The 14,998-nt window shown below is 34.8% G+C and overlaps 1 protein-coding gene across 2 annotated transcripts; it reads right to left on the reverse strand.

Annotated features, from left to right (window-relative positions):
• Positions 1-178: 178 nt before the first annotated feature.
• Sou (required for meiotic nuclear division 5 protein souji) lies at positions 179-14,876 on the reverse strand. Of its 2 annotated transcripts, none has more exons than XM_068773669.1 (8): positions 14,571-14,876; positions 12,315-12,407; positions 11,597-11,757; positions 10,544-10,750; positions 9,578-9,755; positions 3,268-3,452; positions 2,182-2,333; positions 179-498 (listed from the first exon to the last, which is right to left on the reverse strand). In XM_068773669.1, exons 1-8 carry the CDS (start codon positions 14,704-14,706, stop codon positions 432-434), a joined length of 1,179 nt encoding a protein of 392 aa, XP_068629770.1. In that variant the 5' UTR covers positions 14,707-14,876; the 3' UTR covers positions 179-431. The 2 variants fall into 2 exon arrangements, with proteins under 2 accessions (XP_068629770.1, XP_068629762.1); XM_068773661.1 differs by having other exon boundaries at positions 2,182-2,345.
• Between the last annotated feature and the right edge of the window lie 122 nt (positions 14,877-14,998).

Below are 14,998 nucleotides of genomic sequence, written 5' to 3' on the forward strand. Positions count from 1 at the left end.
GTCAGTCCACAAAGTTGACAAACTACCTTATAAAGGTTGTTGGTAGGCGGTGGATATAGGCTGCTTCCAACTGGTCATATCGAAAATCTATTGGGGAGGCTTACATCCTACAGAGATTACGATGAAGACAAATTATCGGATTTTAAGTAACTTTGCGGGATAAATAAAAACACAAAAATGAAACAAGATATTCATGTAATTTAATTTTCAATCGTCACATAAAGGTTGTCATAAAATAAACTTACAAAATTACGCAGCGTTTAAAACCTGTGAGGTGTTAACGCCAATGTTCAACGTATTGAGGTCTACAAAAAACACGCTAAAGTAAGCCTTGTTACAATGTCATAAATAACAAAGTGCCTTAATCATACATCCTAAAGAGTTATTATAAACAAAAAATATAACTAAAACTAAGTGCATATAACAAGTTCCTAAGAGAAATATATTTGTCGCGCTTCGGATGGCGATTGCTCCATGGGACAGTAGGGGCATTTCAATCTGAAACAATAATGTATACCTTATTTTAACGTCCACCACATACTTAAAAAATATATTTGCTCTTAGGCTCCAAATGAAATTATCAACTTAGCCAAAACATTTATATAAAAAAAAGCATTAAAAGAACGTAATCTGATAAATAAACCTTGATTTTTCATTCTCTTATGGTTATATAGATGTTAATAACAGTTGGTAAAACAGGGATTTGCAATGGATTTCCGCGAAAATTATTTGAATTAAAACCGCAATTCAGTGTTTCGCTTTTTTATCTGACTAACTCTTCTGCCCGAGTGACATTTATTTATTTCACAGGTGGCAGAGCGCTTAGAATTCTTAACCTAAAACATTTTTTAACAAAGCGAAGCTCTAGGGTTTCTCGAGGACCCTTGGCTCGGGCTGCTACATATTATAATATCACAGTATTAGGTGGCCGCCGAGCTCTTAGATCGCTGGCGTCTTGTCGATAATACTCGTCTAGCATTACGACTCGTGCGTCCGAAAGAGCCGCATCTCAGTATGATCAGTTGCTATTACCTGGCCAACATTATTTTCTATTTATAGAAGCATTACTACTGGGAAAATAATCAGCTGAAGAAACTCAAATAATGCTTCTATTTAAAATGGTCGGAGGTTAGCGAATCCTGTGATACATAGGTCGACCTCAATACCGACGAGGCCTTGTAACGAAAGGAAAGTATAAAAAGAAACAGTCAGAGTTTATCATGACCTCTTAAATCCATGCGCGTTTGAAACCCTTGCTGTAGCTGTAAGTTGAACAATGACATTATAGATGAACATTTCAAAATCTAGTTAAGTTCTAGTTTCTATCAAATTCAGTTCAATGAATTCTTCTATCATTCTTCTCAAGTGGATAATAACAAGAATATGCGAGTCGTAATCCACTAAGGATTTCAAACTTTCTTTATGTTTTCTTTAAAATTTGTTACATAAGTTACGGCTATCAGTTACCATGCCTGTGATATGATATGGTGTGACGTGGTAGTACATAATTAGGTTGGTTAAGGGAAAATTCTTTAGAACACTTGATTTTTGTTGATCGTCTGCTAATCGGTAATAATTTTCATATCAAAATCAACGTTGTATTCTGGCGTCCCGATAACAGAAATCTAGTTAAAAAATAATTAACAAGTGTTTTTTTTTGCGTCCACCCGTATCTTGTGAGTGACAAGGTCTTTTAATTCTATAAATATTTTTTTACATATTTTATTTTCTTTCTCTCCTTACATTCTTCACAGTCTCATTCGTTCTTTATCTATTTTTCATCACAATATCGTACATTCTCCTGACTTACTTGTCTCCTTACTTCCTTCACTTCCGCTCCTAAAATTTTGAAGTAGGTTTCTTCTTTATATCAGAATTAAGTAGTTTTTTTTATTATTGATATTGGTTATTTTTTTTGACTTTTACAATTTTTTTTTTATAAATTCTAGGTCCCTAGGATGTGATTCACATTTCAAAATTCAATTTTTGGCGATCTTTCCCGACCCGATTTATTTTATACCTCTTTTATAACCCCACTGCTGAACTTTAGGAACTGGGGGCGACTCTTTTCATCGCCCACCCAGGAGGCGATGTTCCTGATAAACAGGTGTTTTGTAGTAAATTAAAGTTGATTGTCATTTAATATATCGGGTATAATACGGAAGTATTCCAAACACTCACTTGGCGCCCAGGGCGAGCTTGTTGAGCGCGTCGCGGGAGATGACGTGGCCGCACAGCAGACGCATGGGCGGGTTCTGGTCGGAGGCCTGCTGGCGCAGGATGGGGCACGCGAACACCGAGTGGTAGCCGCTGCCCTCCGCTCCGAGCTCAACCTGCAACATCGCCTGCTCACGCTATATCTCTTTGTCATCCACCTAAACGACCACCAGCTTGGCGCCTTCCGAACGAATAACATAGTAGCTTAAAAAAAAACTATCAACAGATGAAACTGATACCTTTCTTTTATATACAAAGAAATTTTGTTATACGTCGACGAAATTTTTTTACTTTCTCCTATGGCGTATATTCAAAGACCCTAATCATCAAAATTTTAATACAATAGCTTAGAACATTTGAATATGTGCAACACCACTCCTAATCGAAAAACAAACGAGCTAGATTTAGGCAAGTTTCAGAAAAAAAACTGTCTTTTTACTAGGCCCTTGTTCTGGGCCATGCGACCTGCTTCCGCTTAGATCTCCGCTAATATATTACATAAACCATTCTCTGCAAGTTCGATAACAGCAAATATTATACATGATAACTAATCACGTAAAAAGTTTTACACCAGCACACTCCCTCAAAGGTCCTAATTCATTTATCAATACATCTATAAAATTTTATTAAAATTACGTAAAACGTAATCCTATTACAATTAATGTTTCATTTTAATATCTGCAATCGGTATGTGAAGGTTAATACATTTTATTATTATTTTTTCTACATTATATTTTGATTTAATATTTTATTACGTAATTATTTTATTGCCCACTTAAAGTTAGATGGTGGTGTTACATTGAAAAACGCACGATTTGGTTTTAGATTTAGATTTCTCCAGGCCACATAGTTTTAAATACTCTAAAACAATCTATAGGCACGAACCGTGGCTAGCGCTGGCTTGTCACTCAATAAATTCAAAACAATTTACAACATAATTAAATAAATTATATATCAGAATTTTAGATCATCAAAATCGGCAGATGCATACATGCGCCTTTGGTCCACGTCCATGACAAGTGATGTCAAAAAGACAATAAGTAAGCTCACCTCAAGTGGCAGCTCGTCATCGCCCCAAGCGGCTGCGACGTGCTGGTGCGACATCTTGGCTCTGATGTCGTGCAGTGCGGGGAGTACCCGAGCGCCTGCCACCACGGCGCCGGCCAGCGGTGACAGTGGCGCCAAACGCAGCAACGCACACGCCTCACGCAGGAATAGCTCCGCGGCTTCCGCTCCTGGTACATCATCATATATAGACCTCATAAAACACGAATACAAATCGTTTAGAAGCATCCGAAGAGAAAATCTGACAATAATCATAAATAATTGATCACAAACACAAATACCTACATAAAAAAGAATAAAAATAAACACTAATAATTTAAAAATTATATTTTAGCGGGTATTGATTCCATGAAATAAATATCCTTAGTGATACGAAACACAGTTGTGCGAAATAACCCGCATGGCTATGGGGCATTCTTATTTATTTATTTATTTATTTAACAGTTTATTGTACACAATAAAAACACTAAAGTAACAATACAAATATAACTGACACAACAGGCACTACTTATTTCTAACCAGAAATTTCTTCCAGTAGGCCTACGGAAGGAGATTCATAAAAAGTAAGGCAGACACAACGTGCACAATAATTAAATTGAAACATTTACAATAGATACGACTTTTGACCATAATTATATACTTAACATGAACATAAATGTATACTTACATATTATAAACTTACATAAATAAGCATAATAAATAATATATATACATAATATAAGCATAAATACATATATAACATATATAACTAAAAATATTATATATACTAGACAACTAGCGATAAATAGTGCTCTTTGACTCGCTTTTTAAATACAGGTAATGATGGACAATCACGTACTTCGTAGGGGAGAGCGTTCCATAATCTTGCAGCATGGACAGTGAAGGAATAGGAAAAGAAATCAGAGTGATGGGTGGGGATGGCCAGTGACGTCCTTACGTTCGTACGACAAGGTTTGTCCTGGGCCCGGGAGAAGTGGAAGAGGTTACGGAGATAAGAAGGAGCAGAGGGATTGTATAGGATGTTATAGAGAGTAGAAAGAACATGAGCGTTCCTGCGGTGACGAATTGGAAGCCACTTGAGTTGCGATCGGAACTGGGAAATATGATCGTACTTACGTAAACCGAAAATAAATCTAATACATACATTTTGGAGACGCTCTAGTTTGTTTAGAAGCTTCTCAGTGGCATCCAGGTAGCACGCGTCAGCGTAGTCAAGAATGGGGAAAAGGAGAGTCTGTACGAGGGAGATCTTGGTTTTCAGAGGTAAAAAGTTCTGGAGGCATTTGAGCGAGTGAAGTGAAAAATGTAATTTTTTGCTGACCTCATTGACGTGCGGGAGCCAAGACAAATTGGAATCGATGATTACCCCTAGATTCTTTGCAGATTTGCTAAAAGGTATAATAACGCCATCGTAAAGCAATGGACGGATAGCAGTGACAGCGCCAAGACGCTTATACATATATGCGCTCCCAATAAGCAAAGCCTGTGACTTTTTCGGGTTTACTACTAGTCCGAATGACTTAGCCCAAGTAGAGATCCGCTCCAGATCGGCATTGATAAGAGCAATAGCATCATCAAGATCAGAGATTTTGAAATGCCGATAGATCTGCAAGTCGTCTGCATAAATATGGAAGTTAGACAAAATTACAGTGGTGACTGTGTTTATAAAAACGGAAAACAGGAGTGGTGACAGTACACCACCCTGCGGCACACCCGCACCGAGATCGCACCAGTCTGAGGAGACATCATCAGAGTGGATCCGCTGAGAACGACCACGAAGGTAAGACTCAAACCACGCCAAAGCAAGAGGAGAGACGTTAAGAGAGCGAAGAATAGCGAGAAGGACATCAAAGTCTACAGAATTGAAAGCGCTGCTAAAGTCGAGTAGTGTTAATATCGTCAGAGACTTGTCCTCCATTGCAAGACGTATATCATCTGTGACCTTTAGCAGCGCTGTCACAGTACTGTGACCTGACCGGAAACCTGACTGGAAGGGAGAAAGTAGACTATTTGATGTAAGATAAGAAGACAGCTGATTGTGGACAATGTGTTCGAGGACTTTGGAAAGGTAAGGCAATAAAGATATGGGACGAAAATTGGAAAAGGACGTAGGATTGGAGACTTTTGGAAGAGGAATAATATTTGCACGCTTCCAGGCTGATGGAAAACAACTATTTACTAAGGAGTAATTAAAGATGTGACAGAGAATGGGTAAGAGTTGTGGAAGTAGGAGAGAGATCATGCGGGAGGATATATCATCATTGCCCACGGCTGTAGAAGTGATAGCGAGAATATGCTTCTTAACGTCCTCCTCCGCAACAGTAGTTAATTGAAAAGAAGAGCAAAGAGGGCGTGGCTGGTCATTGAGATGCCCCAATGTGCGAGCTTTAACACTGGCATCTAAGGTCACAGGCACCGAGGAAAAGTGGACATTTAGTGCATTCAAATCCACAGAGCCACTAAAGGAATTTGAAGTCTTACCGATGCCTAGTGACCTCAGAAATGACCAAGTTTTTGCTGGGCTAGAGCCAACGATGGAATTATGTATATGGCGTCTTCTCGCATCCCTACACAGACGACTGCAGAAGTTTCTCCAATACTTGTAGCGACCGAGGTTTATGTCTGAAGAACATTTATTGTAGCGACGCTTGGCGCTGTCCCGTTTTAACATCGCATCACTAATATCCTGCGTGATCCAAGGCGCAGGTGCATGTCTTAATCTAATTTTCTTGATTGGGGCATGAGCATCATAGAGCTGGAAAATGAGCCTCTGAAATTCTTGAACCTTCACGTCAATGCGGTCGGCATCAATAACAACACTCCAATCAATATGGACTGCATCACGTCTCAAAGCCTCGAGATTGATACCACTGAAATTACGCAAGAGTCGAAAGTTGGGTTTAGGTTTGGGAGTACGAGTTTTAAAAGAAAGGTAGACAAGATCATGGTACGAAAAGGGGGCAGGAAACTGGCCATGGATAGCAATTTTATCTAGGGAGGAAGTGATCATAAGATCTAGAAGGGAAGGAGTACAGTGGGGGGAATGATGGGTAGCGGAAAGCGGAAGTATATCCAAATTGACAGAGGACAAGAGAGACTGCAGTTTTTGAGTCCGTGCATCATTTTTAAGTAGACACGTATTAAAGTCGCCTAGCAAAAGAACGTGTTCATAATTAGGGCAGACATTACACAACAGGTTCTCGAGCGAGTTGAAATAATCAATATGCAGAGAAGGAGAATAGAACACAGCAAGTAAAATTTTCTTGTAGTTGAGAATTATCTCAATAAAAAGATGTTCAGCAGAAAAGGTGTACTTGCTTGGGGATACATCGATAACTGTGTGTGTAATGTCCTCCCGAAGATAAATAGCGACACCGCCGCCTCCCTTGCCCGTCCGATCGTTGCGTATAAGAGTGAAACCAGGAAGTAAGAATTGGGAAGAGAGGAGAGAGGGTTTCAAGAAAGATTCTGAGATAAGAACTGCATCCACGGGACTATTGCTAAAGGAAGCCACAAGATCAGGGTAGTGAGCGGGGATGCCCTGGGCATTAATGTGAACGACGTTGAAATTATTTGGAAATTTGGAAAATATAGTCTTATATTAATGTAATGACTAAAATAGTCTTTATTTATTAAAATAAACCTCCATATTTAAAAGTATTTCAACAATATTTATAAGATCATAAAGTAAAAGAATGTGTGCATAACAACAAATGTTACTATTTATGTCCCCTGTTAGGGTCCCCCATTTTTTAAATTTAAGTGACCTGCAATTCTAGATTGTATTACACTAATTCTGAATTAACATTAATCATAAATGAGCGCAAAAATACACAAGCAAAAATTGTTTACAACAATAATTTGTATGCCTTTCAACATTCTCTGGACACAACAAAAAAAAACTAAAACTAAATAAAAGTTCTGAGATTAGATTCTAATGTGATCATAACTTAATTTTCAGTCAGTCGAGTTTCATAAATACGAGACTTCTTTCTAAAAAAGTTATACAAGAATATATATGTCTTATTCTATTGTATAATTTATCTAAGAGTCGATTTGGCGGCTCTGTGGATCAGAGCTTTAGTAAGCAGCGATTATTCCGGAGCCTAACTCAGGACTGACGTTACGGCCATCCAATGTCCGTCACATTTTTCAGTTCTTTGGAAGGGACGTCGGATGTTTACATTGTTTTGCAGACAGCTTATTAGGCAAAGTAAAGTCTAGGAAATAGATACAACTTCTAGCCTGGTTTGCATATTATTCTGTAATAAGCCGTCTGCTGTTTTTATAACTAGTCTTCTTAAATATTGTTAATTAACTGTAAATTGTTAAATGTAAACAAGATTAAAATATCAAATTTAAAAGGCATTCTTAATGTTCTATTTTGTTATTAAATGGCAGTTTTCCTTATTAAGTTCAGACTTAGTATCGGAGGTGAAAACTTAAGGAATAACTTGTAAAATATAATTTAAAAAATTAACAAGATAACTGAACGAAATTCGTGGAAACAAAACTGAATGCGCTACAAACAATGGCCATGGCGCCTGACTATTCGGCGAAATATAAAAATACTTGCAAACCTTAATACCCTATTACACCATTGTGCCATTTGATATTGTCATATATAATATAACATTCTCCTTGATTTTCCTTAAGTTTTATCTATAAAACAACATAGAAAAATGAAATTTAGTTTAATACAAAAACAATATATTTGTGTAAACTAAATTTCATAATGTAAGATTTTAACCTTTGTAAGTTATGACGATTTTCTATGTAATAGAACACTAACAGTCTCTTAAAAATCTGATTTATCCACAATTAATTTAATATAATGAAAGGAAAGAAATATTTTAAATATTCATATTAATAGTCCACATAGGATCATTTAAAGTGAGCAATTGTGTAATCCCCTATAATGGTATATTTGAACTCATTGCTACGAGAGTTCCAAATAACCCAAACCAACAACAAACCCTGTTCTGTGAAAAGCCCACAACAATTCAGACGAAATTTATGTGGTTACTCCTCCTACAACAATATCCTAAATAGAAATAAAAATTAGACTATAACTATTAAAATCAATAGTGTCGGTAAGATCAAAGGAATGTAAAAATATTCCAGAGAGGTGGACGCGGTCTCGGCCCAGCTCTTCACGGGGCACGGGGGGTTCTCTGAGTACCTTCATAGGTTTAAGCTCAAGGAGGACCCCTCGTGCTTCTGTGAACCGGGCGTGGACCAGACCGTGATCCACCTTGTGGCCCGGTGTCCCGCATTCGGGGGACTCCGGTTCGGCTTCGAGTGCCGGTCTGGAATTCAAGTCAGGGAGGAGACAATACCCTCCCTGATCAGTGGCGAAAATAAAAAGACATTTTTATCCCTATGTCGAGAAATCGCAAAAAAAGCCATCGACAGAAACAAAACAAACATTGTATAAAAAATATAAAACAAAATAAAAAGCTAGAAGAACAAAAATGTAAAATAATAGTATAAGATAAATGTTAAACAATGTTAAATGAAATTAAAATCATAAATGTAAAAAGGAGAAAAAAGGGAAGAATGTCAGAAGAATAGAGCGAATGAGAAAGAAAGACGAAATGTAACATGAAAGATAGACAAGACTGAAAGATTATGTGAAGAACGATAGAAGAGAAAGACAATAAAAATTCTGTGAAAAAATTATATTAAAAGATTAAGTCCCTGTCCCACTCAAGATAGGGGAACGAGAGGCCCCCAATAGCGGGGGTCATTTAAAAAAAAAAAAAAAAAAAAAAAAAAAAAAAAATATTCCAGAATAGATAAAGTACTAAGGATGAATAATCGTAAATTAGTTGTAGAATATAATAAAAAGTAAGATACAAAAGTCAAAACATAAAACTAGGAAACATAAATGTGATAAAAAAACATGTGATGCTTTGAGAGTGGGAAGAAAGATGAAAGACGATGGTTGAATAACAATAACGCTTATGGAGTAAAATTTTTTATGATGGATGATAGAAAGAAAAAGCATGAAAGATACTGTGAAGGAAGAAAGAAGGCAAATGTTAATAATAAAATATATCTGAAAATCTCAATACCCTAATTGTTATATCCCAGTCCCACACCAAATAGAGGGAACGAAAAAAAATGAAAGAAAGAAAGATACGGTACTGAAACAATTCATACCTAAGCTCTAATAAGGCATCTTTCAAGTTAATGTTATGAGGGTTCCAAACGCGTCCCTTATTTGAAAAAAATGAATGATGAAGAAATAAAGCTATGAGATATATTAAAGGTTGACAGTGAGGACGTGTACCTAGCGCGCGGGGGTCCAGGAGTCTATTGTAATGCGGCGGCGGTGGACCGGCACCAGGAGTGAGCCAAGCCAAAGCGCACACCGCGGCCGCCAGCTGGCGCTCATGTCGCGCCGCGTGCGCCGGGAACTGCTCACGAGCGTACTCTATTGCAGCGCCCACGCCCTGCTCGCGAGCCACCTGTAACACAATTATTATTATTACGGATTACTGAACATCCAAACTAATAAGCCGTTTTACATGAGCAAATAACGCTTATTGCCTAAAGAAGCATAACATCCTAAAGCTGCATTAACGGATGTAGCTCTGTGTGAAAATTTCGCTGGAACTCAACCCTATTCTGACATACACTCCACAAAATATCTGCTAATAGTTACCAGACTAATCGTGAAAAAGCAGAAGTAAAAAATGTCTCCCGCCAGCAAGCTCAGTCCATCAACAAACCAAGGAAAGGTTTATGATCGGAACTTAGTACAGAGTGGGTAATCCTGTACTACTCGGTTCACGTAAGTGCCTTCCCGAGGTCACCAGTGACATACGGCTGTTGAGATTTGTAGAGGTATTGGAACGGCAAGATTAAAGCTAACTTTATATTTATTCTTTTAATATGACAACTTTATCGTACATTTGACTAATACTACATGCCGCATATAGTAAAACTTATACATTAAAATAATACAAAGTCATTAATAGCAAAAACCAAGTAAGTGGTACCTATTTAAACTTAATTTATTAGCAATTTATAACTAATAACATTTATAATTTATAACACCTACTTTTAACCTAATAAGTTAGATATGAAATGTAAAAATTATATTTATACTTTACACAAGGTTATGTTTGGTTTAGAGTTTCTTTCGATACATTATTCACAATTTATACAAATTGCACGAAATATAATGTTTTATTTAAAATACCCAGTGCTCTACCCTGTCTAAGACATATTAGCGAGAATAATATGAAGTCACCTTAAGGGTATGCACAGTATGTAGTGCGAAAGGCAGTGGTGAATGCTGCAGTTGGTGAGCTCGTCGCTGCACCCACTGCAGAGCGGGCGCAGGGTCGCCCTCAGCAAGCGCAGCCGCACACCGCTGCAGCAACGCGAACGCACAAGTACGCTCTACAGACTCCACCTTTGCTTCAGACACGAACACATCTCCAACATCCTCCAGACCCTGGGAAATTTTAATGACATGAATAATATTTCTGCTGAACAATTTATAATTCATTGTAGTTTAACAGTAGTATAGCCATACGAAAAATTTTGCTTTGTAATGTTTGACATAACTCATCACATGTTAAATAATCAACTTAATATATTTAATCTCATATATTCAACTAAAACCTATCTTTTTATTAGTTCATTTTACTGACGATAAACAATTACAGCAAATTTTATAACTATTAATGAGAGATGTGCATGCATTCCTATTTAAATTATGTACAACAAAAAAGGTATCCTAATTAAATCTTTATGCAAAAAAAAAAAACATAGTAAACCCTTAATATTAAATGAAAGCAAATATACAATACAGAAACACCCAAGTGTTTTTTTTATATCTATAAATTAAAATTTTTATGTAATCACAAAATGTGTTGGGTACACACAATATTAAAAATCGTATATTTTCGACAAAGAAATATGTAATGAAAATTTAATTAAAAACACGTTTCTTTCCAATGTAAATAACACAAAAATTGCCTGTCCCTACCTATTTTAAATTGAATATTGTTAATAATGAAAAATTCAAATCAATAGAGTGATTATTCTTAAAAAATTAACTGGACTTTTAGATTGCCAGGGCAAAAAGTTGTTCAGTTTCATAGAAAACTTTAAACATGGTAATATAAATATTAATATAAAAACAATAATAATTTAGTCAATATATGTTTGAATGAAATTAAAAAATAATAAGGGAATGCAACATTTTTATATATTAGAATATAACCATAAAACATGTTAATGTAAACTAATAACATCCCAAATTAATTATTTAATACAGTTTTTAATATTATCTTACCTGTCTATATAAATGCTGAGCGATAGCTTGCTCCATAATGGGCCTATTGGTATCTGAACAAAAGGACTCTGCTTTTGGCGCCACAGAGGCATAATCAGCAACAAAATGGCGGTCAATAGACTTGCCAACTCGAGAAACTGTTGCATGCAGTTCACGATGATCTGAACAAAAATATAATTGTTAGTTATATATCAAAATTATAGGAGATCACATAACCAGATATTGTCGAAAAAGTTACTTTAGCTAAGATATTGGTTGCGACTTCTATAAATAACTATGACAATATCAATTCTTTAATACTATTTTGGAATAATATAATAAAATAAAGCAAATAACTTCTCAACATTCTGTTGATTAAGTGTGGTACTTGGTCTATTACACTGAAGGCCATATATTGTGCTTAGAACTAACACGTCACATATCAAGTCTAGGAAGGGCTCCGTACAATGCCACCTAACCACATGTTAAATGATCCTGCTAAAGGTTCTTTGGAAACTCAGTCTAGATATGATTTGATGTTCGCTCTTGACCAGTGGGGAAACTATTCTAGTAAGTTATACAGATTTACTTACCACCATACAGACAAGCTTAAGAATAACTCCTTTAACATCTGTACAGCTTAAAAACTACCTTAAAAATGGTAAATTGATTTTAATGAAGCTAACAAAGTCATAACCAGATTGACTTTTCAAATAATTAAAAAACTCATATAACTTACCTGTAGACATTTGAAAAACTGTCTGCTTCACATTAGCTGCAAGGTCACTCAACACCATTGCCTGGGTTTGTGTCAAAGGACTGTCAGGGGGTTCTGGAGAAAATCAAAAAGAATGTTTTTTTTACATAATTCATACATTTTTTATTACATGCTCAAAACAACTTTCCACTTCATTTATGATTTTATATTCATTACTATATGGTAAAATTGTTTTACTCTTAACACTTTGGTCAATAATATAAGTATACCATTGTCCATATAATTATTAATTCAAAAACTTTTTATATATATTTTTGTACAGAGGCAAACTTAATGTTGAAGTCATTCTCTGACAGTTAACCATTCAGATGGTGCAGAAATAAATTAATAGTAGTAGATGAAACTAGTTAATATCATAAATCATGAAAAATAAAATGAAAATGTATTATCAAATTGAAAAGGAAGAGACTCACTTAAAATCAACTCATATGGTCATACTAATGGCTATTACATAATATAATTTTATAAGGTTATATCATAATGAATGTATATATTATACATTATTTATTAAAATATAATAAATAATAAAATTGATGCATGCGTGAACAAATTTAGTATTTATTTTAGCTATATGCAGAATACTCCAAGTAAGATGCACAAAGATCTTGACTTTTTTCATAGTATGGTGGTATCAATGAGAAAAAAACATTAAATGAAATAGATTTCTAGAACCACATTGTAGATTACATTTAAATAATTTAAATTTTTTCAGTACTACTAATGATAATAAGTAGTATTCACATAGTGATAATTGTAAAAATAAGACTTGTTGTTATACATTAGTACCCCAATTCACCTAAATAGTAGTACTAAGCGGCTCAAGCCAAGGCTTCCCTGGAAGAGCTTTGCTACTTTAACCTTTCAACTGTTTTTGGACAATCTGCTTGCAACACCCAGGTGCCTATAAGTTAGATCAGCCCGAAACAAAGTAGGATATATTATATCCAATTACAATAAAAATATAGTTTAAAATTGCTTCCTCTGGAAATACTACTCACCACAGGATCATAAACAATAAACATTCATTAATTAATAAATTTCTTTTAAAAAATATTATCTTTATATGATTTTTGTGAATCTTAATAAATGAAAAAAAAAATAGCTAGTGCAACTGACCCAAAGCTCTCCTTAACAGTAAAATAGAGGCACTATAACCTTTAAAATCAATAACCAGACTGTAACAGATACAGAGATACAATATTGCCAACTACACAGCTTTTCACTATGATGAAAATTATAAATATCTTTTACTCTGTAACTTTAATAGAACAATAAAGCATTAAAATATTGAATAACACCAAATATTAATGAAATATTAACTCTCACATGTCATTTTCCATTGACCATGCCAAACAGTGAAGGAACAAAGGCAGCAAATTACCACCAAAAAAATACAATTTTTTATGTGCCAGTCAACCTTTTAATATTCATTCATTGACAAATACATTAATTTATTTTTTAATATTTTGGAATCCTTTCGATAATGAAGACAAATTGTATTATGTACCTAATAAAGTCAATACACATACAATATATCTTCCTCACACAAAACAATTCAATAAAAAAATGGAGGGCTAAGTCCTCTGTATGTTCACCAGTTACATAAACAAAATGTATTTATTTCACCAGATATTATTTATTTTAAATTTAGACAAGTAAAAATCACATCTGAATAATCATTACTAATAATGACATCTCTGTATAATTTACATTTTTACCAAAACCATCAGTTTATTCTTACCAGCCACCTTGAGAAAATAGGAGGCTGAGGTTGCATTTACAACAATGTTATAGTATATTTATGAAAGTTAGAGTAAATAAAGCTATTCCCATATTATTTTAAACATTTTTATCTCACATGAAAAATAAAACAAGAAAAAACTTATAAAAGGGATAGTGACATCAGTTGTCATTGCACATATTGAATAGATTATATTTAATAATAATCAAGCTATTCGTATCAGGGTAACATGACAATGGCCGACAAATTCCCACATCTTCCAAAATTATAGATCCATTAATTTTTACATAAATCAAATAGTTTTCAAATAATTGTTTTGTTTATGTTTTTCACGATGACCTGTCGTAGTCCAATTGTGATTTATGTTTGTAATCGTTAACCATTCAATAATACAAAACACAACTATTGCATTTTTCATCTCGCGCTATGTAAACAAATAGGTCATTATGAAACAAAGAGGCTGATAAAATACTTACGTTTAGATATCTCCTTTTTCAAATCTTCAACTTGGCTGATAATATCTTCTAACACTTTATTCGTATGCTCATTTAAAGCATTGAATTTTGATGTTGCTTTGTCCAAATCTTGCTCAACACCCATACACGAATCCATGTTGTCTTTTATTTTGATTCAGAATTTTCACACCAGACAAGTTGAAGAAAGCGCTAACAAAACCTCTAGTCATATAATAAATTCTTTGATCCATTAAACAATCCCCATTGATTTTATTTGAATATTTTAATTTGGCAAAAACAGGCGTCTTTCTTTCGCTATTGAGTATTAATTTGTCAAACTCAAAATGACAACTCAGACAGGTAACTAAAATTTGACCAAAGCAAACATGTAATAAATAATAATAAAAGTTTAGACATAATCCGATATTTAAGTATTTATACATTTTAAA

Source organism: Battus philenor, unplaced genomic scaffold (assembly GCF_028537555.1).
Source record: "Battus philenor isolate CCGP_79_NKW_IND1 unplaced genomic scaffold, ilBatPhil1.0.hap1 SCAF_11, whole genome shotgun sequence".
NCBI lineage: Eukaryota > Metazoa > Arthropoda > Insecta > Lepidoptera > Papilionidae > Battus > Battus philenor.

Bases quoted from the DNA above. Each gene is read 5' to 3' on its own strand.
- Sou (XM_068773661.1), bottom strand. From the start codon at position 14,706: ATGGATTCGTGTATGGGTGTTGAGCAAGATTTGGACAAAGCAACATCA. The intron at 11,758-12,314 runs GTAAGTTATATG...ATTTTTGTTCAG, and splicing joins AGTTTTTCAAATGTCTACAG to ATCATCGTGAACTGCATGCA. The intron at 10,751-11,596 runs GTAAGATAATAT...AAAATTTCCCAG, and splicing joins CTCAGCATTTATATAGACAG to GGTCTGGAGGATGTTGGAGA.